The 25,450-nt window shown below is 37.0% G+C and overlaps 1 protein-coding gene and 1 long non-coding RNA gene across 6 annotated transcripts in view; one reads left to right on the plus strand and one right to left on the minus strand.

Moving 5' to 3' along the window:
* LOC112454857 (amphiphysin) overlaps positions 1-23,902 on the plus strand; it is a 35,150-nt gene extending 11,248 nt beyond the window's left edge. Inside the window, exons 2-9 of one of the 5 annotated variants that reach the window (XM_025016480.1) lie at positions 15,742-15,877; positions 19,659-19,849; positions 20,247-20,519; positions 20,816-20,934; positions 21,159-21,202; positions 21,411-21,599; positions 22,175-22,392; positions 22,506-23,902. In XM_025016480.1, coding sequence (XP_024872248.1) covers positions 15,742-15,877; positions 19,659-19,849; positions 20,247-20,519; positions 20,816-20,934; positions 21,159-21,202; positions 21,411-21,599; positions 22,175-22,392; positions 22,506-22,586 — 1,251 coding nt within the window. In that variant the 3' untranslated portion in view covers positions 22,587-23,902. The remainder of the gene's footprint in view (positions 1-15,741; positions 15,878-19,658; positions 19,850-20,246; positions 20,520-20,815; positions 20,935-21,158; positions 21,203-21,410; positions 21,600-22,174; positions 22,393-22,505) is intronic. The other 4 variants (XM_025016481.1, XM_025016482.1, XM_025016483.1 and 1 more) reach the window with 4 other exon arrangements.
* Positions 8,931-9,966, minus strand: LOC112454859. Its single transcript, XR_003040793.1, has 2 exons — positions 9,581-9,966; positions 8,931-9,320 (listed from the first exon to the last, which is right to left on the minus strand). It is a non-coding gene; the product is annotated as an uncharacterized LOC112454859 (long non-coding RNA).
* Positions 23,903-25,450: the final 1,548 nt, after the last annotated feature.

Genomic DNA, 25,450 nt, shown 5'->3' on the forward strand with positions numbered 1-25,450 from the left:
AAAATTACTTGATTCTTCCATTCTTTTTCGTTTACTTGAGAATCCACCGTGGGCGACGTCTCGATGCGTCACGCATGCGAGTTTTCTCGATTTGCATACTTGATTCGCACTTGAATTATCCCGGTTGATCCCCATGGCGGTCGCTGCAACGCCATTGAGCAGTTGATTTGGTCACAAAACGGCCTCGTAGAATTTCAAAGCGAACCTTATACGAAACTCGATTTGTCATAAGCAAAATAAATCCTGATTACACGCGTTTTACGGTTTATGATGTAACCCCGCGGGCAGAGCTGGTTAACTTGGGTGTTAGGCGTGTCTACCGGACAGCGATTAGGTGTTGATCGTCCGCGTGGCATCTATCGATTATACTAAGTGCGCGAACGCACATGATTTACACCGTGTAAATTGTTTTATCTAATTGATCCAAAAAGGAGATCGACAGCTCTTTGCCTCGAGTGGTGCTGTCTAGCTGTCTTCTGTATATATTTTAATATATGTAGTAGGAAGTTTTCACGAGGGATGCACGATAGTAGCAATTAAATTTTCTTTTAATAGTAATAATTTCTTGTCACTATTATCTATTTTTACATTTTCGGAGGCGACCTAATTCCATTAATCTTCAACGGGACTCTGTCCTGCCGTGGCTAAAATGCAAAATTGCCTAATTGCACGCCTCGTGCGCATGCAGGTTACGCCCATTTGCACCGTAAGTGGATACATTACCGAAGACAAATAAATCGTTAACGGTGACTGTCCTCCGGGAAAAAAGCAAATGAAATTACGGTGGAAGGAAAGTTAATGGTCGTGCACAAGACAAATGACAAGCATTCGCAGGATAATGATGGTTCTTAGTGATAGAGACTCTGGTTTGGTATTCCACATCCAATACTAGACACAATAGCGGTCGATTTTTAATTATTTAAGAGCTCAATATAGTTTATCGTAAACATGATAATTATTAAACGCATCAATTTAACTCGATCAACCCGCACGATTATTTATTTGGAATGAATACATTAGCTGGTTTACGCTATATGTCGTCAATGTCTGTGCACGGTACTGGGTTATGACCCAGTTCTAATATTAGAGAACACGCCAGACGCCATTGTCAGCCGCCAAAAAAGTGAACGCGACAGGCGAATACCTGAGTATACCTTTCAATGAGAACATTTAGCGCGAGAGTTTGTCTCAAAGTATCAAGTATCGAGTCCGCGTTTTACGTAACACGTCAGACATTCGTCTCTCTGCGCGGTAGCAATCTTATTCAAATTCACGCCGTTACTTCGATGCAAAGATAAATTTGGGACGTCCTGGGAATTCAAATTTGGAGAGAGAGTCGTAATTTCATGTACAAACGAAAACGAAATGATTTAAGAAACGCGTGCATTTTCAAGGTAAACGCAGCCATATTATTATTATTATTTTATTTATTTATTTATTTATTCAGTTCTCTTCCATAGATGCATTTATATGCTGCTCGTAAGAGGGACGATGGCTGAGTCTGGATTTAGACAGGTACTTTTCCTGGCTCAGACTTGTCCTGACCTCCTCGTTTGCCAATGTGCGAACTGATGTGTAATCCTGATACTTAACCCAGTAGCGAAGTGGCGTTTGCGTCGCTATAGTCCATGCAGTCCAAATACCCAGTCAGACTTGTTCCAGCTAATCCCAGATTTAACCTGTAATAATTTAAGCGTTTAGAATACGCGTTAATCCGTTACTGAAATAATTTCAAATAATCTTAATTTAAAATTTGGATAATCTACGAATTAAAAGACATTTGTTCAAACATTTAAATTATACTTATTTTACTTATAGAAGCAATTTGTTTTACTGATTAAAAACATTATAATAATCAAACAATTATCGTGACGAGTAATGCGACTGCGACTGCGATTAAAATTTCTTTAAAAAATACAAAGAACTATAAAAAAACGATGTAGCACTGTATCACTTTGCGTAACAAATTTAACAAAGTATTGTACATATTTTGTCTTATCCAATTCTGTTCGTTATCAATCAGGATATATTTTCATATCTCCCTTGCATGTCTATCATATTTAATTCGATTGTGCCAAAGTGAGTGTGCCTTAATAGACATCTTCTTGCGTGAATGCGGCGCTGAGAATACTTTTTGTCATGTAAGAGGGGAGTTATTGGCGGGCAAAATTTCAATTACACCCGCTTCGTGAGGGTGATGGCTCGATGAATAGACCCGACCGGCGTGGCCGACAAATTTGATTGCGTTCAATTAGGAGAATCGAGTCTCGCGATTGCGTGCGTCACTCTCGGATCTGTGGCTCTAACGTACGCTTGGACGCGGTCCATGAATTCACGGAACCGGGAAGGGCTGCAATAATACCGACTGGATTATAGCAGTCTGGCTCCGGGAGAGAGGATTTATGGCAAGCATTAAATCTTAAGTAACCCGAGGGAGTTGCGTATATTCCGAATTTTTGCGTATATCTGAAATTCAATTAATATCTCCCTGGCGCTGAGCAAGAACGTAAAATTACTATTGTTATAGTATTAAAGAGTATATAGAAAATTAAAATTATAGAATTTTTAATTTAAATCTGTAAATTGCAAGACCATAAATTTGTGGAGCCACGCGTCAAAAGTTTTTAGATCTAGAATCTAGACTCCAAAAAGTGTTAAGATCAAGAATTCAATAATAACTGATTTAATCATCGTTGAAATCAAGAATCTAAAAATTTGCCGATCCGGGCATAAATCAAAGATCATGCGTTAACTTACCCATGCCTTCCGTTAATTCAATTCTGACTCAATCGGTTTGCAAAATGCAAAGATAGATACATTCATGGCGCTTTTATACCGGGTCAGTCGAGAGGTGTGAGGATAATTCGTTTCGCGGATGAAGCGCATAATCGCGTTTGACCTTCGCCGCGGTTGCCACTCGATTACGCGCTGCGCCGCATCGTCAAGGCAATTCAGTTTGATCAGCTCGTACTCCTGACAATGGGGGTTCGACGTGCCTTAACCCTTCGTGCACTCGGCGCGTAGCACGAGCTATCAAGGCCTCTTTTTATCACGGTTAAGCCGCGTTAAGCATACCGGAGGACTCGAGCCGCATGCGGCGCGAATCAGCGAATTCGAATCGCGAGTCGTGTGCGTGACGGTGTGTGAAATTTCGTAAAATATATTTTCTTTAGGAATGAAAGTATCTTTACGAAACCTCGAATTGCGATTATTATCGCTTGGGAAAATATTATCGTTTAGGCCGACAAAAGAAACGATTACTCTCGATTTTGTGTTCATATATATATATAATCCTCTGTAGTCATTCGGTTATTTGTTCTTTCTGAAATAAAAACGAGTAATTCGATATATGCTTTTAAAGAGTTCAAATAACGCGAATTAAATCTTTTTAATTCTTTGAATATGAAAATTGTTCATTTATAAAGCATCTGTAGTGGTCTAAATTAACTTATACATATTGCATACGTTTTATCTTTATTTTCATAATTATATTCTACAAACAGTTTGGTGCCAAAAATTTATAAAATGCAAATTTTTATTTATTATTTATCTAGTTTTGGAGAGGCAGGTGTTTACTAGAAATGAAAAAATTAAGGGAATTAACGAAGTGACGCGCCATGCTGGACTGACAATTTTCAGCTGCTGAGAACGTATACGAATTGTCGATGAATAATTAAAACGCGCCGACCTCTGCTCCTAGAATGAGCAACCTTGTACATTGTGTACGTCAGCTATAGAATTTCGGATTGCATGGTCGGAGAGGAATCCCTATTACATCTCGCCATGGCTCAATTTATTATTCGCTATTTGCAGCAGTATAATCAAGCATGCTAATCGAGTTAGCCTTCATCTGCATACGACGCAACTCTTTTAGTATTAACATGGTTATTATCACAACGCTGATACGTAGGTATACTCATGATTTAGATGCACGAAATCCAGTCACCAAGTATAACACTATAAGGGTTTTAATGTTATGTTTCAAATACATGGAAAATTCTGTTCAAGATTTTGCAAATGACAGATCATCTTTGGGAACAAAGCTTCCGAGCCAAACCACACGAACTTATCGCAATAATGCTTTAATTATAAGTACATACATTGATGCCCATATACGAATGACAAATAGGCCTTGATATTGCATTAATTTGCTGTGCTTTAAGAAGCAGTTAGTTTGAAATAGAACGCTAATCCTCAATTGTTTATGCGATTATTAAAACGACGATGTTGCATCACACTTGCAATTAATTGCGTCACTCATAAGCATAACAAAGTGTGCAACAATATATTCCTAGCAACTCGAATAAAGTCATAAGAAATAATATTTTTACTCAGTTCGGAATAAATCAGAAATTAAATTATTAACCATATACTAGTTATATTTATGTCTTTATATTTAATATTTTAAAATTGCAGTATAACAATATTCTTAGCATTTGCATTTATTTTCATCAGTGACTGATGATTGTTAAATAAGACGACTATAATTGTAAAGCGATTAACCTTTAGACCGCCGGAAAACCTAAATATAGGCTCTACGTATGATCGGAACTTTGTATATGTTATATATAAGATATAAGCACAACAATTTGAGGACTTTCTAAGAGAATTAAAGCTCGTCAAATGCCGGCGCTCTAAAGGTTAATAAACGTTACATAGACGCGTGTCATCGTTACATAGACACGTGTAATTACAAATTTCCATAGCGCATTCACATTCGTCGTTAGATTGAGCGTAAGAGAACCTTAAAGGGACCGAACGCTTTGCCACAATTCGGGAACCAAATAAGTACCAGTTGTATGCATGATGATTTCATAAGCATCATCCCGCGACTTCGTCGTGCCTAATACGGTGATCATCTATTACTTGCCCAATTAGCATACAGTGCGTTGGTGGCACCGTATGCTAATGTATAGTGTAGACTGTATAGAGTGTGTAACGTGAGCTGCAAATACGCAGATCTGTCTATCAAAGGAGGATAAACAAATTCTGGAGTTTATTTTTATTAATTTTGAAGGGAATTTCTAATATAAAGATGTTATAACACAATTTGTTTAATCTACTACGTTGTGTCTATTCCATAAGTAATTGACATAATAAATTCCTTAGTAAAGCAACGTCAACTCTATTTTTTATTATATATTTTTACAGTGGGCAGAAAAGTTTAAAAACTGTCTTTTTACATTAAAAATGTTAAGAAATTATAGAGGCAAGTTCTTTCTAAAATTGACACTGTACTCTTCGATAAGAATCAAGTCAAAATTAATTAGAATCTGTAGATAAAGATTTCTGGACGAAATTCATGGAACATTCTGTATATTGTTTTATTTATTGCAAAAAATTAAGGAATTAAGTAGATTAATAAACTTACACACACTCAACGGCGCGGCGCTCAACGGTGTTCAACGGGATTCGGTTATTACAGAGATAGAAATAAAACACTTAAACTGTCAATAGAACGAGCGTATATCTAATAATGTAAGGTCGTTTACATTATTACCTACCTGCGCAATTTGTAATTTCTACACGTGCCAGTCTCCCTTACAACAACCGCCGCTTTAACGAGTGCCACCCATTCTTATTGTCTAACAATAAGTCAGATTCCGAGGACTCGCTTGCCATAATTATATGTAAACGGCAGTGAGCTATGAAATCTTTCAACTGAGTTAGTTAACCTGTGACATAATAGCTAAGTACTGAATCTCAGGATTGACGTATACACATTTATAGTTTTTCAAAAATATTTTACACGGATAAATCTTAAATTAAAAATTCCAAAATTTAACTTGCGATTGATTTAATCGATTAGAAGCATTGAAACGTCGTTGAAGAAAAAATTTTTCAATAAAATCCTTCTATAAAGAATATCGTCTTAGCATCAAATATGCAGTTTTTATGGCGCATTCCGCGTAACCGCATACGGTTGTCGATATTCATGGTATTTGGAGAGACAGACTGAATAACAGTACCGGCACGATATTAAATTTAAACGTATCTGCTTTTTGAGAGGCCGAGTAATCGATCAGCTGTTTCGGCATTCCTTGTATCTCTCTGTCTCTCTTTCTCCGTCTCTACCAGCTTCGGCCGGTTACCAGCTCGAGCCGGGCTAAACATCCGAATGGTTCCGTTAGCTCAACCAGCCGCGGGATGCCTAAGTGAGAAAGAAAGGAGAGGCTGTATGAATGCAGCTCCTTCGCAAGGACGATAACGGCGCGCCTGTATCTTAATATCTTGTTGTACACTCTTATAAATGCCATCGCTTTAAAAACTAGGCAACGCCAAGCAATAGCCAACTAAGCGTTACAAACTTTCAAAGATAAATATTATACTGTACACATGTTTGTGTGTATATGTATGTGTATGCGTAAAACAAAAATTTATCAACTGATAACAATGTAATATGTACTTTTAAAGCATTATTGCGATGGCTTTAGCTGATAATTTAACATTAGAAACTTTATTTCCAAAGATGTCTTGCAAGTGTTTGTGTATATAATTTCTCACTATTTTTCAAAAATATATCATTAATATATAAAATTATTGGGGTATTTGTTAGTGTGTTAGTATAAAAACGAGGTAACTTCTGCTTTAAAATTGTAAATCACAACTAATTTACGATAGCGTCTCTTCGTGGAGCATCATACTCGATAAATTAGAAGCCTGCGATATTTTCTGGGAATCTCCTCAATTACTTCGTAGATTTTGTTAAGCTTTCATAGGTGCGTATATTAACTGGTGCACGGCCAACAACGTTGCAACCCGAGATTCGGTATGTGCAAACACTGTTGCTGTGCCATAAATTTAGAGCGGCCCGATCCCGCAAAATGTCTTGCCAGAAATCCCGTTATAACGAATTACAGCAAAAATCCGTTATAACGAGTATCGACGGTGTAACGAAATTTGATTGAATATCTATTGGCGTTTTACCATTATCATTACGTACCTATCGCGTGTCATCCAGTCTACATTTGGCAAACAGATAACATTCCTTGGCGATTAAGTATCTGAAAATTCTTTCTTATAGAACTTTGATAATCATCCAATATTGTGGTTTGCATCATTATAGTGGCAATTGTTTCGATTCAATCATTTATTTGTATGTATTCAAAAGTTAGCAACGATGGATCACTATCTATGAGCGGTATTCTCATAGTCGAATCTTATATTGAAAACCGTCTCTTAAGATGTTATGAATCATTCACAGAGCCATATATTAGCATCTTAATATATTACTTAAAATAATTAAAACAGTCTTGAAATAAGAATGGACTATGAATACGGGCTTATGTAAAAAACAAAAAAAAGGATTGACTTAGCGAGGTACCTATCATTTGTTTCGGTAGATGAATCGACTCTTGTAAAATGTAAAAAACACGTGATCTGGATACCAGGAGGATAAAGTCCGTTCACTTCGCGCTCTTACCTTCTTTTTTCTCTTCTCTCTGTATCTTTGCTCTTTTAGCTCTTTATCGATCTTGCAATGGCATACTTTTAACTCCGATCTGTAGCATGAAGAAAGAGAAATATAGGTGCAATGTTATACATATGATAATTTCATGGCATAATTAAATATCTTATCACTTTATGCCATGCAATTTCGTAATAGCAGAATTGCAATTCGATCATTAATTACTGAAATATGTAATATTAAAAAGCGAAAGAGTGTTTGCAGGGTATTTATTTTTTGTTAAAGGGAAGTCCGCTTTTCCATTTGCAATATTCTTATAATATGCGTTATCCCATCTTCTACATGTAACCGTATACGATAATATAAATATGGAAACCTAAAGTGTGTTCCCTGTGGAGCTAATCTAATTAAAAGTCAGCGTGCAAGAAATTGTGCCATATACTCGATTATATATCTCGTTTATTCTTAAGGGAATATATAGATATATAATATGTGACTTTCATAATAACCATATAATGAATGATACGCGTATTGCGATGTTATTCTAACATGCATGTCGCGATGCACCGGTTACAACTGGCTGTAACCGCCCTGCATAGACGTCATATTCTTCGCATCGTTTCTTTTTCTAACGGTGCACGAAGTGCTCGTAAAACTCCCGCCTTGACCTACAATATCAGGTTTAGATACCGGGCAAAATATAATTAGTAAAGAGCGGTGGTAATGCGCCACTATTAAGGCGTGACTTTAACAGCGATTTTACGGCGACGCAATAAACTGTAACGTCATCCTGTTATCACAATGTTGCACACAATATCGTGTATATAGTAACTTTGTATGCAAAATTGCAGTCTTCTTAACGAATCGTTGATCTTAGTATTAACCTCACCTCACTATCCCCACGTGTGTTGTTGCCTATATGTCAATTATGTGCGAATTAATGAGATAACTCAATGTAAACAATGTTGCCATTACCATTTATAGATAAATAGCAAAGTAGGAATAATTTTTCTTTTATAGAATATAAAAGGAAAGTTTCATACTAATTTTATAATATCTATAGTAATTTTTTCATAATTATATAATTTATTTATTTATTTATTTGGCTTTACACGATGTGACAGATTATGCCGGTATAGTTCGTCAGAGATTGCAATTTCACTATTTCATAATGCGTATTCAATTGGCAGCCCTTGACCACATATTTCCGTCCTGTCATTATGCACTTCACTTCGTGGCAGCATAAAAGTTTCAGACGAGCATTTCAGGGACAAAACATGAACACACTACGAAATTGGAATCGCATATTTATGTTAATTTATTTAACTTTCGGAATTTAGTTTTTGAAGCGGAAAATATTGTAGATGTCCTCGCAAAACTGGCAATCAAAGCAAATAATTTATAATAAATATAATTTATATATGTATTTATTATAATAAATTAATATTAATACCAATATTAATATTAATTCAAACTTAATGTCTCGATATGAGCTTCGTAATGAAAACGTATACACACAATATCTATTTATGACACAGCAGAAATACCTATTTATTTAAGTACAAGAATGGTATTTAGGTATTTAAGTACAAGCTATTATACTATACGTCTCTCTTTTTCTCTCTTTCTCTCTCATTGAAGAGCGAGAAAGGGTTCAAGCCGTGGGTCGCGTACGCATGTACGGGCACGAATTACCGTTCGCCGATGGGCGCCGGATTGGCCGCTCGTGGCGAACGGCGGGCCGACTGCCCGAGAGGTTGATGTCCGAACTCCGCGCCAACATTCCGACTTCTCTCGTTCCTTCCTGGTGGTCTCCGCGACTGGTTCCGCGCACACGGCTCCGGCGCGGCCGAGAACACCATCCGCGAAACGCCAAAAAAAGGCTTCGTCGCTCCGCTCGCTCATCGCGATCCTGGAAAAACTTTATCACTTTCGTTAACGGATCGCTATCGTGGGATTGACCCACGTCTTTTAGATTTTTGCCACATTTTGCATACATCACAAATCACAGTATATTTTACAGATTTTATATCGCGTTAAATATTAATGACATTTAAAAAGCTTGCCGTGAATTCTTATATAATTAACAATCTTGATATATATATTATTTAGTATATGTTAGAGTAGAAAAGGTTTTTTTTAAATAGAATATTTTATCATATTTTAACTTACATAATTATATTAATCTGTATTGAAGATTACAGTACTTTTATAAACCTTATATAAAAAGAAATGCTACTTGAAGAGACATTTAGACGTTTCTCTTACGGCATTACAAGTTCGATTTATATAATTTTCGCTCACGGCAAAAGTACTTCGTATTTTTTTCCCGCATGACACCGTCTCTACGACAATGGTTCTCCCGGAGCACAATGTGAACCAGCAAGTGGCGAAACGGGGCCATAGGATGGCACAATAATAGCGATGCAACGGCACATTCGCGTCATCTGCTCGACTATTAATAAACCCGAGAGAGGACCATCTATTTCGGAAACGACACGTCCGGGTCCGTTCGGATTTGGATCCAGCGTTATTAAAAATACAGCATCCCCCGAAGCATCCCGGTGCGTAAATGCAGATTTACTTTCATTGTCCGATAAATTAATGTTGAACTCGCTGGCAAAAGGAAGCCTAAACCTTCGAAGAATCGTACTTCACGTACTTATATAGGATATACGGAAATGCAGTTCTGACTTCAAAGTCCAGAATTCTAGTTCTTTTCTAACGCTATCTATTTATGTCATCTGTATTAATTATCACCACTACTAATTAGTATTATTACTTACACACGTGAAGTTTACCGACACGCGAATGTGTACCAGCACCGAGACAGCTGTAATTGGTCGCGTTCCAATGCTCGATCATTGCGAGTAGGTATCTATTTTCAGCTACCGGTAGTGTATATATAAAAGAATTAAAAGAAAGTAAAAAAAATTCTCGTTGCCGTCATTATCTTTATAATATTTTATTTCTCATATCGTCGTATTAAGACGCAGATTAAATCTCCGAGGTATTCAGACCAAGGTAATTGGATATACAGTTCTAATGTAAAACGAAAGAGTCGGGACGTCTTTTCCAAGAAAATTCTGGCCCATATGTTGTTTTTATCGCGCAAAATAATACACACAGCGTGTACCCACATACAACTCTGCCTTCGTCGTGTCGAGCACCTGGAAAATCGAGTACACACAAGAATAGAAATTCGCGCGCGGCCGCGCCGGAAAGCCGACTCAGAATTTTAAGTATAAATTCTCTCGGGATGGGCGACGTAAGAGTCGAACGAGTCACGACGAGGAATCTTCCGTGTACCCGTTAGGCGCGTTACCTATTGCACGAGAGAAAGTTTTCCTATTTATACAGAAAACGCCGGAAGCAGCGAGTATAATTGAACGAACTGTCGAGGATAATGTCTCGAGAGAAAAAAAAAAGGTTTCTAGAGTCGCGGCGCAATTGGGTACTGATATTTACCTCCGCTGGAGCGAAGTCGTTGAAAGGAATTTTATAATAAATTTCAGGCTTATTATCAAGGTTTACAGAAACCGGTGATATTTACGGGATTTTAGATATTTGTAAAATTTATAAAATTTGTGAAGTTTGAATATAAGCGTTTTTTTTTTTACAGTTACGCAATCGACAGAATGTTCGTATCATCTCGATGCTTAAGTCCTCGTACAGTTACAAGCACGCTAATAATATTGTATTAATAAATATATGCAAGTCGGCTACGCGTGTAAACGAGTTCAGTCTTCGTTCTCACCTGTTGTACGACGCAGGTATCGAACGGAGACTACGTTAACCGGATAACGGTACGAAGGCGCACGGAATCGTGACAAAAATCGTGTCTCGTGTCTCTCGGACTGGTGAAAACACCGCGCACAGTCGTGCAGTAGGCACCTTGTCGGTCAGACGCCGATGCTTGAACGTCTGTCAATACCGTACCAATCAGGGTCGTTGCATGCATTAATCTCGGTTTACAAAGGTTGCAACAGAGAATCGTGGCCGATTTCACACGCAAGATACATGATTTTCGTTGAATTTAAATGATCCTCGAGAATTGAAGAGAAATATATGTAAATTTCGCTTGGATTTAGATTAGCTTGAAAACAATTTGCATATTGATTATACCGTAGAGGTACATAGGCAGGTATCTTTGATAACAAAGTCTCGCGTTCTTTCATAAAACAAAATATTTCGCGAAACAAGTATCACGATGCGTAACGGTACAGCCGATATACCGTATAACCAATAGGATGTGGTATATCTGCTTATGTTTGTGCTGCGTCTGCAAGTGCAACTTGCGGGGCGAAATTTTTCGCGGCACCGCCCGTGACTCATTCCGAGATAACACTATTTTTGTTGCTCCGCTAATACGCGTACTCGCCCGAGGCTTATCTCGCGATGAGAGCACGTTCTCTATAGTTGATGATTCATAAAAAGATCGTATTAAATATCGAAAACAACAGACATTTTAATCTCACGCGTTCTAATCTCCTTTCTTTGTCCGACTATCATATGTGGTATATCCCTCGTCGCTTGACGTATCGGATAATTTAAACGTTAGCTTTCAGACTTCACGACGAGACGTTCAAGATAGATACCATGGCGTTTAATCCGAATTTTTTACGTTAAATTTCCTCGAATGATGCATATCGAGTTTAACCTCTTTCATTTAAGGAGAGACCACTGCTGTCTTAATTTTATGGAGCGAGATAGAAATCGTAGCAACAGTACCTTTAAAGCTGCAACGAGAAAATTATATATGGCAGACAGGATGATCTTGACCTGAAAGTGCACGAGCGAGTTAATAGGATTAATCTCTCACTCTCCTGAACGACCGAACCCAAGTCTCATAAGCCTGTCGCGATTCAATTCCTATTAAAATTTTCGTATTTTATCGCTAATTACGTGCAATTGCAATAAAATGATATGTATTGTTATTTATTATTTAAGATGAAAAAAATTAACGTCAAGCATTTTTATATAGTTCTGCATTTTGTGCTTCAACATCACGAAATGTAATTTCTTTCTAAATGGTCGTCCTATTAGAATAAATCACATCAGGCGATAAATAACATCGTTGCGCGGGTTAACCGTCTTTAATAACGCCATAGAGGTAGTTGAAAGAATTAATCTAAACGTTTGTGCCTCTGATAACAGGCGAAATGCCGGACGCGTGCAACACATGTGTTTTATTAACTGCTCTCGTCGAATAAAGGTAATTAAAATAAAAGTTCCATAATTTGTTGCACCTGCGATATTATCTCTAACACACATAATATCAACATCTTTTTATATCATTGATGAATCGACATAATTATGCAATAAATTATTTCTATGTGAATGCTTGGGTCCATAAAGATTTTAATGTACGATAAAGATGATACCGTATCAGAGATGTCCATTTCTTTTACGTATCAGTTTCAGGAATTACATCATTATGAATCATTGTATGACAATTCTTTTATCGTGTCAGATAAATAAAAAGATAGCCATTGCCTTTATGGTTGATGTAACTTCGATAATAATCGATGTCCTTTCTCGGAAGAAAATCAATCTTACTCAGAGATGATTAATTTCGAAAATTCTAAAGCTAATTAATCATTTCGTCTGTCTCACCCTGAATGTAGATTTATCTCGCGCTATACTTCAGCACGTTTATACCGATGAACTACAATGTACATACAATTTGTAAATTTGCGACAATGCTCATTCGAGGTCGTGATAGACGACGGAAGGTTAAAGTGACGAAGGCTTGAACTAGTTCGACGTGTGTCGTTCCAACTCGCTGGCGTTACGAGTGTCGCACCGCGTGTAACCGGCGCGGCGGCGCGATTAATTCCCCGGGAAACTGGAGAACGGAAATTACTGGATGATACAACGCGACGCGCGATTTCCTCTCGTTTCTCCGGGACGGACGGGACGAGAGGAGAGCGGGACGCGGACGATCTGCACGTATAGCAGAAGGTCGGCGTACCTCTCGCCTCCGCGGCGGCGGCGCGGCGCGGACAGATCACCGGCTTCGCGAACGGAGTCAGTCGGCGATATAGAGGTGGTTACGCAATGACCGACTCGCGATTTCCATCACGGACGTTCCAGCCTTTGATTTCTGGCCCAGCCCAAGAGAGACGGTCGACATGGGCGCCGGCAGCATCTTTCTTCGCATTCCAGTCTAATTCCCAATCTCTGAAATATCAAGCTACTTTTTTAGCAAATGAAAGTAGAGGGGATATTTAGAGTTTAATATGCAAAATGAGAAAAGATTCATTAAATTGTGAACTTATAAAAATTTATAATGCGCACGTTGAATTTATTTTATAAATACATTATTTACTTATGTAATTAAATTTTTCTGGTAAAATTGGCGATAATAAAAAATACGATAATAAAAATAGAAGTTTTTTTTTCAATTTAATGATAAAGTAATCCAATTTTAAATAAATTTAAATATAATGTAAAGTAAAATATTTTTTAAATATCTCCATGTAAATAACGATCTTAGATAAATCTGAGATACTATATAAATTTCTTTCCTTTCTGTACATATTACATTTTATAGTAGATATCATGATTAAATTCGAAATTTGAAGATCAATAGAATTTCCAATAGTTTGCTGATAGCTTTAGATAATTTCTCGAAAGGGCGACCTCTTTCCCGCCATTGAAGATCGTACAGGTGTCACGGAGGTAAATGAAAATCGACGAATGGCATTCCCGGCGTGAAATTTCTCCGCGGTCGATAGCTATTGTTACATCATCCGCATCCTTTCACGTCGCGCCTTATTGCCGATAACAATGGCAGTGGAGTACGGAGGCTCCGATAGATTTCTTTATTAACTTGGCAGGAGAGGTTGAGGAAATAACGCGAATATAAATCACTTTCACGCATTCGACAAAATTAATTAGCCGTTTATTATTATTTTTATCGGTATCCATTAGCACTTTTTTATTTTATGAACCGATAAGGTTTAGCAGGGTCTGTTATCGTGCATCTCGTAAATAAATTCATGAAATATAGGAAATGTTTTGACACTTGGAATAGGCGTGAACTACTTACACTGATGTTCTTTAACTTTGACGCTTTTGTATTAATGCACGGAACGTCCGTGAGATAATGTTAATTAAAGTTTAAATAACAGGCGCGATTATCAAAGATCTTTCACACGATTCGATGATAATGCAGGCGGTGTTTATCGTTTCGTGACGAGCACGGTTCAAAGGCCTCATTTGCGATAGCCATGCGTTTACCCGCATTTGTAGTCAACCATGAGAAATGTCACATTTGCTATACTTCATTCCGTGAAGTTTACAAATATGAAGATTTCTTTTGCCTTACGCCAAATTTTCTTTTTAACAGAAATATGACACATAAATAGTTTCTCAGTTAGAAGCAAGAACTATTTTAACGAAAGCTTGAAGATTCTTGAAATATTTAATGCTGAAACTTGGATCTTATATAACTTATGGCTTTGTTTACACATATTTAAACCACTGCAATTGCGAGAAAAATTATATTAATAAGATTATATTAATATTTGAGTCTTTGACAAAATTGTAACTATTTAATTGCAATTTTGTCAAATAGGCTCCATTCACGAGTGATAACAGTAAATGAATAAATAGAAATAAATATATTCAAGATAAAAAAAGACGAGACATTTAAAAAAATCACGTTTCCGAAATTGTTTTCAATAGTCGAATTTCGATCAGACTGACAAGTCTGAGGAAGAAAAATTGAGCATTATATATTGAGCATCTTATATGGAAATACTTTACACCTACGCAAGGCTAACATTTGTGGGAAGAGACCCACGCAAAAAATGACACACACGTCCTCGAGTTTCATTCAACTCCGTCAGAAAGTTTTCCGATTACCTACATGAATGTACGGTGATTCAATACATTATGAGCATGTTTTATCGACTTATTCCGTTATTTATTCATAGAAGCATTATAAGTTTTCGCTCTTTTATATGTTTCTTTCAATCTTTTACATAAATTACATCATATTCATTATATAGCGCATATATAAAGATATTCCGTATTATTATTGCTATTGTATATTACAATTTTTATTAATTATCGTATTAATTTCACTTCAGATCGATATCCGCAGATCATGTTGATAATGGCTGCATTTCGATATTCACTGTCAGTATACTGAAAATCTATTTTTCTATATTTTACGTCGCGTATACTATAAATTTTCAGTACTGACTGTTGCTGACACTAAATATCGGAATGCAGCCAAAATATAAAGGCGATTAACATATAAAAGGCTGATTAATATATAAAGGCGAATTAAAAATTGAAGACGCATTTTTTTCTCGTTGCAGTTTCTTCAGAATCTGGGCAAGGTCGATCGAACCGCGGACGATATATTCGACGAGCACCTGCAGAACTTCACGAGGCAGCAGAACTCCGCTAACAGACTGCAAAAGGAGTTCAACAATTACATCAGGTGTGTTCGAGGTAAGTTGTCCCGCTGAGCGAAACTAACTCGTCTTCCCTTTAAACGGCAGTTGCTATTTATTAGGCGCGCTAATGTTTCTCATGTTTTACACGTATAGTGCAGAGGGAAAACGCAATATTATCGATAATCGAATGTTTAAGTGTACACACAGATTTTAACGATTCGCTATAAAGAGATTCTTTATATGGAGTTTCGAATGTATAGCAATAATTACGGTGGCATGCGTCATCGCGGTTGAGCATCTTAACTTTCGAATGATTAGGCGTTTAATTATCTATTCAGCGTCTAGAACATATGTCGGATATTGATTAGGCATTAGAATTTTACGTAAGCGCTTATTTAACAACGTATTCATGACAATTGACAGATGTAAAATTTTATATTACATAATTACAAACTGCACAGCAGAAGCGACGATTCGTCAGAGAATAGCTACTCACGCTGGCGAGCCTTGCTAGAGCTATTAATATCTTGAATATAATTTCTATAATTCATACAGTGTTTGAAAATTGTGACATTTCTTTTTCAATTCTTTAATCAGTTACGTTTTTTCGATATATAAATTTTATAGAAAGCGCATGAAAATATATTAGTTTCTTCAAACATTGATTTAAATACTTATCATTTCATAAATTCTCAAGAATTCTTTTTTTTCTGTCGTATACATCTATGTGACGTAAGTAGTACGTAAAATTCTTTGTATTTATAAGATCGGCGTCGAATTAACAAACCCGTGCGAAACGCAACATGTATTAAAAAGGAAAAAGATATTCACGCAACCTTGCATCGCCGTGACCCGGTTGCCAAGCTCACGTGGAGGCTGAATTACTTGTTCCGTAACTTTGTACTCTGTCCTCTCTTTTTTGCAGATTAAGATAAATGCGTCTATCGTTACTTAGCTCAGAATTTATATTCCTCAGCGCGTCTTCTCCCCTCTTTTTTTCCTCTATGCGTTACGATATAATAATTATTGATATATAGATATAGACAATATATAGATGCTGACATCAGCAAAATAAATACACTGATAACAAAAGTTTTGCGTCATACAGGGATAAAAAGAATGTCTACAAATTATTTTGAGTTTTAAGTAAAGTTACGTAACTGAATGTAATTCTTTCATCTAATAAGTGCCGAAAAGACTTATTGGAAACCTCTGTCGTGCGCGCCGAGTTGATTAACTTAACGAAGGCTGTCATCGACGATCGGGGAAAATGATTTTCGCCGTCCATCAGACACTCCCATTCGCGTATATCGTCTCGCGGATGAATGACGGACAGATGAATAACTCACAGACGTTGAATAACGACCACCAGCGGTACCCGCGCACGGCTCGTCGGCATCAATTACTGTCGAGAGAAACCGACGTAATATTTTAATCGCCGTGTATATTCGGTAATGCATCGCAGAGGTACATAGACACATATACGAAATGACCTTTGGGAGAGAAGTCGGCAGGAAGGAATTACTCCCCGCGTAATGCGCCGCAATCTTTCGCGCCGTTCCAGCAGCGCGGCGGCGTGCCCGAAATATTAAGCGACACGGCCTTGTCGCGATTGTTAAATATTTCAGATAAGACAGTAGTAGCGTAGCCCCCCGCGGCGACGTGCAATGCCGTCCGCTGTCGCGATCGATAAGATGCAGTCGAAAATTAATAAAGACAATTTATCTGGCTTTTCCAGTAAACGCGGATAAAGTTAAATAAATATTATTATTTACTTAACTTCGTATATCATCCGAATTTTAAAGTTAATTCTTGCTCCGCATTTTGTTTCATAAATAATAATATAATAAATAAATAATAATTTGTTTGTGATTTATAATGTGTGAAAAAATTATGGCGTAATTACGATTAACAATCGCGCAATGTATAATGTACATATTGCGTTGTTGTAGAAGCGCATTGTGGTTCATAGCATAAATTTATTATCAATTTTAGATTATTACTAAAAATTACTAATTAAAATTATTATCAATTTATAAAGCGGTTGGCACTGACGTTCGATGCAACGATAAAGTCTTCAGGTCTCTACGAGGTTTCTATCTGCTTCAGCTTCACGCGAGTGGAATTACGCGTTTTAGAAGCTGGAGACCCGACGTCGCGCTTCTTATATTGTCTCTCTCACCTTGATGGCGAGTCTTGACACGAGGACTGGCAAACACACGCGAAATCAATAGAAAAACGTCATCCGATCTTTAATCCCTCCCACTCGAATCGTTGCTAGTCGCAAACAACTTTTCCACGCTTGGCTGGTCTACGCAGCGACATTGTTCGTTATTCGCGTGCTTTTTATAGCCTCTGGCCTTTCAGGGATATCGGTACGTTTCGACGTATACCGCTGACCACGAATTTTAATTTTTGCTGGAGACCCGCGGCCAAAAATCGACAAAAACGTGCGGAAAAGAAATATAGGATATAGGCACGACGAATTCGGGGACGCCGCCGTTTCCCGTTAGGCAAACGTCGCCGACGCGGTCGCGGACGACTTCCTTGGGAGAGGTACGTGTTAATCTCGGAGTGCGCAGGACTCGCGTTAGCGTCTCTTAGCTTTCCTTTTATCACTCGGCGGACGGGACGCAGCCAGCGTCGTTCACGCATAAATACCCGCATGCGAAACCGTGTCGGTAGGAACGTAACATGCGACGAAACCGTAAAACGAGGATAGCGCGGCAGCGAAATACGACGAAAGCATGTCCGTCATATTTGCGTTGCAAATCCGATCGTCGACGACTCATCGCACAATTTTCGCGATTTCCATCGCCGCTCTACCTCCAAGTCCAAGTTCCAGATGAGAAAAAAGAAACTAATGAGGACGCCGGCGCGCGCCACTCTCGTTGAACCGAGTAAAAAGCGATCATACTGAGAATTATGGCAACCTGCTTACCCGCTTACGTAATTTGCATTAACGACGAATTAATTAGTTGAGTATGTTAGCGCTATGAACGATGTTGACTGCCTTCAGTGGCGCCTATTAAAATTGGCGCTTATTAAAATTAATTTATAATGTAGCCATGAGCACTGCTTGTAATTATTTCTGCTGATAGACTAATATTAAGTAACTATTTTATAGAGTGGGTCTGTTAGAAACGCCTATAATTATTTCACATGAATTCGTCGAGTCACTGGAGATTGGTATTTTTTATGGTAAAGCATTTTATATTATTTTATTTATATCATTTGGATTTTAAATATAACACATTTCTGATGAGTTTAATTAAAATACATTAAGCGCAAATAAAAAATGCATAATTAAAAAAAATATTTGAAAAATTTTATTACAATGTCACAATATATAAATTAAATGTTATGTCGATTTATGTAGACGATTATGTGTCGTCTTGTCTCTCTTCTTGCAGTTCGAGGCATTCCGAACATCGCGAAATTCAACGCGAGCGATAAAGCCACTCTGCAACTTTTACGCGAGCCGGAGTGAGGAATTTGTAAGCAATCGGCTTATCGCTGTAGGTGAATGCACTAGGAGAGGTTTAGATGTAGGTCAGGAAAGTAGTCACCCGCGTCGCGCGTTTATTCCTGAAGCAAAAAGACACGTGTCGCCGTGATGGAAAATCGGCGTGAAAAAAAGTTTCTCTCCACGTCTTACGAAACAACTTGTCCGTCTCTCCCGACGACCGCGTTACGCGGTGTCTTCGACTTGAGAGGATAAATCTTCTTCCTCTAAGCGCGTTTTTCCATTAGCAGTAATTTTCCAAATGACAATTAAAATGCCAATGAAAAGTAGACGAGGTAAACGATGGCGAATCGACGTTTCGTTTTTTCAGCGGTGCAGGCCGCGTCGAAGACGCTCATGGACTCGTTGAATGAGATCTACGAGAGCCAGTGGACCGGGCACGATCTGTTGTACGTACAGGCACAAAATCTCGACATGCTGTGGCAAGATTTCACTCACAAGCTCGCGGACCAGGTTCTTGTACCGCTCAACACATATCAAAGCCAATTCCCGGAGATGAGGGTACGTTTCGTGCAACCCTCGACTGGTTGCAACCAGGTTTCTTCATTATATCAATAATACTCTTTTCTCGCAATTTGTCATAAAAAGTAAAACTTTATTAATCGCAACTAGATTAGAGTATAAATTAATTAATCTTTATTTCATTCTTCTTGTACACTTTTTTTTCCCAAATCACGACGTTCCTGTTTTGATGATCACTGGCATAAAAAAAATAATATTTTGTTATTTCAAAATTATCAAAATGACAATAAAGATTAAAAACAAATTAGGAATTTTTCTTGGTATTTTGTACGATATTTACGACGGAATCGCAGAATTGATAAGTACTAATTTAGGAAGAAATTAGTAATAAAATATGTATAACTGCTATATTTCGAGGATTTTATCGATTTTCCAGAAAAAGGTCGACAAGCGTGGGCGTAAATTGGTGGATTATGACAGTCAGAGACACAACTTCCAATCGTTGCAGTGTAATCCAAAGAAGAGGGACGAGCTTAAAGTATCGCGGGGGAAGGAGCTGCTGGAGGAAGCAAAACGTACATATGAGCAACTAAATTCAGAGCTGCACGACGAACTACCGGCATTATACGACTCGCGCGTTCTTTTCCTCGTCACAAATCTGCAAACGCTCTTTGCCGCGGAACAAGTGTTTCACACTGAAAGTGCCAAGGTATCTAAAATATTAAAGATCAGTAACGGAGATGAGTCCCTTTAAAAATATTTCTTTCAAGCATTTTTAAACAAGTAGAATTTTGTATTCTAATTGATTTCGAGCAGACTTTAACATGAATTTTATTTGGCTTTTTTCATTGAAATTATATAAAAATTAAAAAATTCACAGAATTCCATATTAAATCTTTTAATTTTTACATACATTCCAATGAAGAAAGAAATAGAAAAAATTCTATAGTATAATAATATGTATATAGCTGTTATATCTTTTTTTATTAATATTCATGTTCCCAGGTATATTCCGAATTAGAAGCGATCGTCGATAAATTGGCTAATGAAAGTCAGCGAGGATCTTACACACTGAAGAAAAGCACGGAACCGCAATCACCGAAGTCGCCTAACGCGAACTCGTCGTAAGTAAATCGATTCTGTAAAATCGAAATTAATAAGTAACGCAAATAGGAGTTACATAAAGACAGTAATTTCAAAAAATAAACGTAATTTTGCTATCGCATAAAACGAGATATTGAAGCGGTTGTTATATAAAATATGATATGATAGAATAATAATTATACAAAGTGTAAAACCAAGAGCTGTAGTAGTTATATAATACTAATAACTCTGATTTATATTTCAGCCTAATAATTAATACACAGCCAGCGCAGAACAATATCTCAGGAGGTAATTATTATGCTGTATTTTTGTTCATGTTGGATTTGTGCGTGTGTGCACTAATTATATATATATGTGACGCTAATACTCGCATGCCTGTAATGTCCTTGTTACGCGAAGAACAAAATGCGAAACGTTCCGAAAGGCTTTAAGTTCCGGAAGGCCGTATTGTGGCTCGGCATTCAGTTTTGAGTGTGCTTTCTCTCGCGTGTTTCAGCTTTGGACGATACCACGCCCGCTGCGCCTAGAGATACATCGCCGACCACCCAGATAAATGGCAACGCTAACAGCAACGCTAATAGCAACGCTAACAGCAATGATAATTCTCTCAATAATCAAGATGCGTCGCCGCAGAACACAGTCGCGCCTTCCAAACGAGTCGAGGAGCTGTACGATATTCCAGTCGGTAAGCCGCTTGCCGTTTAATTTAAACTTTGCCGTGTTCTTTAATGTGCTTGTTTCCTGACATTATCCGATCTTAGCGATTTCAACTGAAATCGCATATATGAAATGATCTTAATTAAGTGGTACTTCATGTTCAAATTTTTGTCTTTAATAATTTAAAGACGATATTTTAATTTAATTATATTGTATTATTAAAAATATCTGCATAATTAAATAACAGAGATCCTGGTTAAAAACGAAATAAAAGAATAATTGAAACGTAATTTTACAAAAACAAATAAACGATAATCGATTGGTTTGTTTTCGTAAAATTGAGCTCAATAGATTCCAAGTAAATTTGCGCGTATGTAACGTAACAATTAAACCGAATGTTACTGAATTTACAGTATCGGGTGATTGTTAATTACAATAGTAGTACGCTGCCTGCCCCTTTGTGCATGGTCTTGCCAAAAACAAGGTCGTAGTTAATCTGACCTAGTTGCGAAAATGAAACGTTAATTATGCAGTTAGACGAATAAAGCGAAACTTTACACATAATTGGTACACATCAAAATCTCCATGCGGACGAAATCACAGACAGGTCCATGACTAACGGGGCGGACTCGATCGTTCTAGAAGCGGAATATGAAAATGCTGCTAATTTCTCTATAGGGGCGACAACCGACAATCTGCCGCCGGGCGTTTTATACAGGGTTAAAGCCACTTACAAGTATAGTCGCGAGGATGTGGACGAATTGTCGTTCGACGTCGGCGAGATTATTCGCGTCGTGGAGTACGACGATCCCGAGGAGCAGGTCCGTAAGCCTCCGAACATAAATAAGACTCGACAACATCTATTACAATATCTATTATCTAACGCGTTAACACGTCCGACATTTCTTTTTACGATGTTCATTGCTCGTTACAGGAAGAAGGCTGGTTAATGGGTATCAAGGAAGGCACCACTGAGAAGGGTATGTTCCCGGCGAACTTCACGAAACCGCTGTGAGAGCTGAACTCAGTTCGCCATTTACACTCCAATGCTCATCAGAGACAGCGTATTTTACTTTAAAGTAGTTAAAGAGTCGCGTAATTAAGTGGGAGATAAGAGCCGTGCGGTCATGCGAGATAATATTACGCACGACGTGTATGTAGGTAAACGTAAACGAAGAAGAGAAAGAGCAGGCGACGGGTTGCAGGAGGGATAAGCGGGGGAGGGAGCGGGGAGAATTCGATAAGATAGTTATGCTGGAGGTACTGCGGAGAGAATCAATCACCCCAAAGTGCCTTAACCCAGCCACTGTCTGTGCCAACATTCACTCTTACTCGTCAAAAAAAAAAAAATATTAATATATATGGGATTGACCCTCTCATATCAAACATACGAATACACATCATGAATAATAATCAAACGAGATATTTAAGCGACTAAATAATATATTGTAACACGTACACAACAAGAAACACGCGCCACACGTACACGCGTACACAACGATTATGCAATATTATATAATATAAAACGAAATCTATATATTAAATTAATATTATTTTATGAAATTGTACATAGATCTATACATACGATTTAAGAGTATTTTACGAGATAACTTTGTGGCCACTGAAAATTTATTGCTAAGAGACGTAAATCTTCAAGTTTTAAGAACACGCGCGCCACTTGAGAAATCCTCCCCTCCCGTTCAACGGGAAGGATGATCGTAAAATTTGCAAGGTCCAACTACCTGTCTGCATTCGTAAGGTATATAAGGTTCTATTTACTCGCCTAATATTCGAGAGTCTAGCAATAGCTCCCATTAAAAATCTCGCCACAATTTGCATGCCAAATTTTTCAACGACGTAATAATAGATATCGAAAAGATGATACGTGAGAGAAATAAATATTACAATGTATAAATGAGATGAGAGTATAGCTTCTGTGTATTTATGATTGATAGTTCTTTTCTTGTTTCTCCGCCTTTTGGAGCACCGCGACTTTCGTCAGCGAAGTCTCTTTGTGAATTATTTTGCGCAGGTTTTATTCACACTTGTATCCGAAAATCTTATGTACATGTATGTAGAAAATCGGGTAGCGACGAGAGAGCGTTTATTATAATATTATTTTATTACTATTGTTATTATATATATTGCTATAATTATTATCGCTCCCGTATCTATTCACATGTTGTCAGGATAGAAAACGAATACGTAACGATCCAATCCCGAAACTTTTTGTAGACTCGATCAATACTCGTTAGATCTGCCGAAACAATCTTGTATTCGCATCTTGTGTAATAAATAGTGTTGTAATAATAATATACATATATACACGTACATACTTACAGCGTTAGCATTAAGAGAAAATATCAGTTTTGAGAGAAATTGTGTGTCTTTTTATTTTATGCTGGCTAAAACTGTGAAAGAATAGGAAAGTTCGAGTGCCCTTTTTGTGAGAGAAACCACTTGGTTTCGACGATTGATTGTTATGCAGTTAATTGGTTAACTTAACAGAAATATTAATAAATTCACTTGGTTTCTTAAATTTCTCCCCGAAAGATACTGTAATATTTTACAAAGGAAAAGGAAAAAAGAAAAGCAAGTCTATACAAATTTAGGTATATTCAAAAAAGATATCTCGAACAGATTTTTAATTAATTCTTTCGAGCTTACAGTTTACATTACATGTGCAATAACAATTATATGATTATACAAAACTTCATTGAAGTATTCATCAAGTGGAGAAAATAATGCATTTAAATACTAAGAATGAATATGAAAAAATTCTTTCGCTAATTATGCACTAAATATTTTTTTATGACATTCAAACACACAATAAATGTGTTATCTAATATATCCATGTATTAAGAGAATTCTGAAGCGACGACCAAATTTCTCGACGTGAAAGCACCCTCGTCTAAACAGAAATTAAAATGTCGATATATTACTGACATTATTATTTCGTGTAGACTTGGCAAGCGCTTAGATATTCGCATATATTGGAAAGGGCAGTGAAACGACAGCTCTTCATTCTTGTATCCAATATATATGAAGATATACTTTTCTATCATCTCGTGCAAATGCAAAGGACTCTAGATACATGATAAATACTTCATGTCTGAGTCAGTTTTGATATAATTAAAACTATTAAAAGGTTCAGAAAATACAGAAAAAATTAATTTTTATTTTATTATTAAAACAAAAATTTATAAAAAAGATGAGTAATGAAATAATGAAAATTGATAGTAAAATAAAACAATATTTTTTATGTCATAGACGTTTTATGTCAGAGTCTCATCATTATCTATCGTCATAGACACAGGAACAAATCTTCAACATTCAAATTGACAAATATACTTACAAATATGCATAATAAGCAAGAATTTAGCGAAAAGGAAATGTTTATTCTGTCAAAAAGCTTCTAATAGCATATATGGGTCACACGTGTTCGCAATTTGCCCCTTCAATATGCTTGGAGAGTAACTTAAATTTTGCTGTTTTTCCACTAAAAAAAAGTCATTTATATCATTAAAAAGTTTTTTTTTCCAAAAAAGAAAGATTGAAAGATTTGAAGTGACGATATACGGGCATGAATGATCCACGTGTGCCATTTAAGAATTAATATTTTATATACTAATATAAAACGCAGTTAGAAGGACAAATATACAAATATAAGGCAAAAGTAAAGGCTAAAAAATTATTATCTACAGTGGAAATAAAGATTCATTATAATGGGCGCGTAAGTGATCAATTCTTTCTATCTTATATTTTCTAATTTTTTTCAACATTTATTCATTATCGTTTGAAAAGGCTTGTCATATTATTGTGCAACGATTACCATATAACTTTCTTCACTTTTACTTTTACCAAGTTTATATCGTATGT

The sequence above is a fragment of the Temnothorax curvispinosus genome, unplaced genomic scaffold (assembly GCF_003070985.1).
Source record: "Temnothorax curvispinosus isolate PA1 unplaced genomic scaffold, ASM307098v1 QBEX01005452.1, whole genome shotgun sequence".
NCBI lineage: Eukaryota > Metazoa > Arthropoda > Insecta > Hymenoptera > Formicidae > Temnothorax > Temnothorax curvispinosus.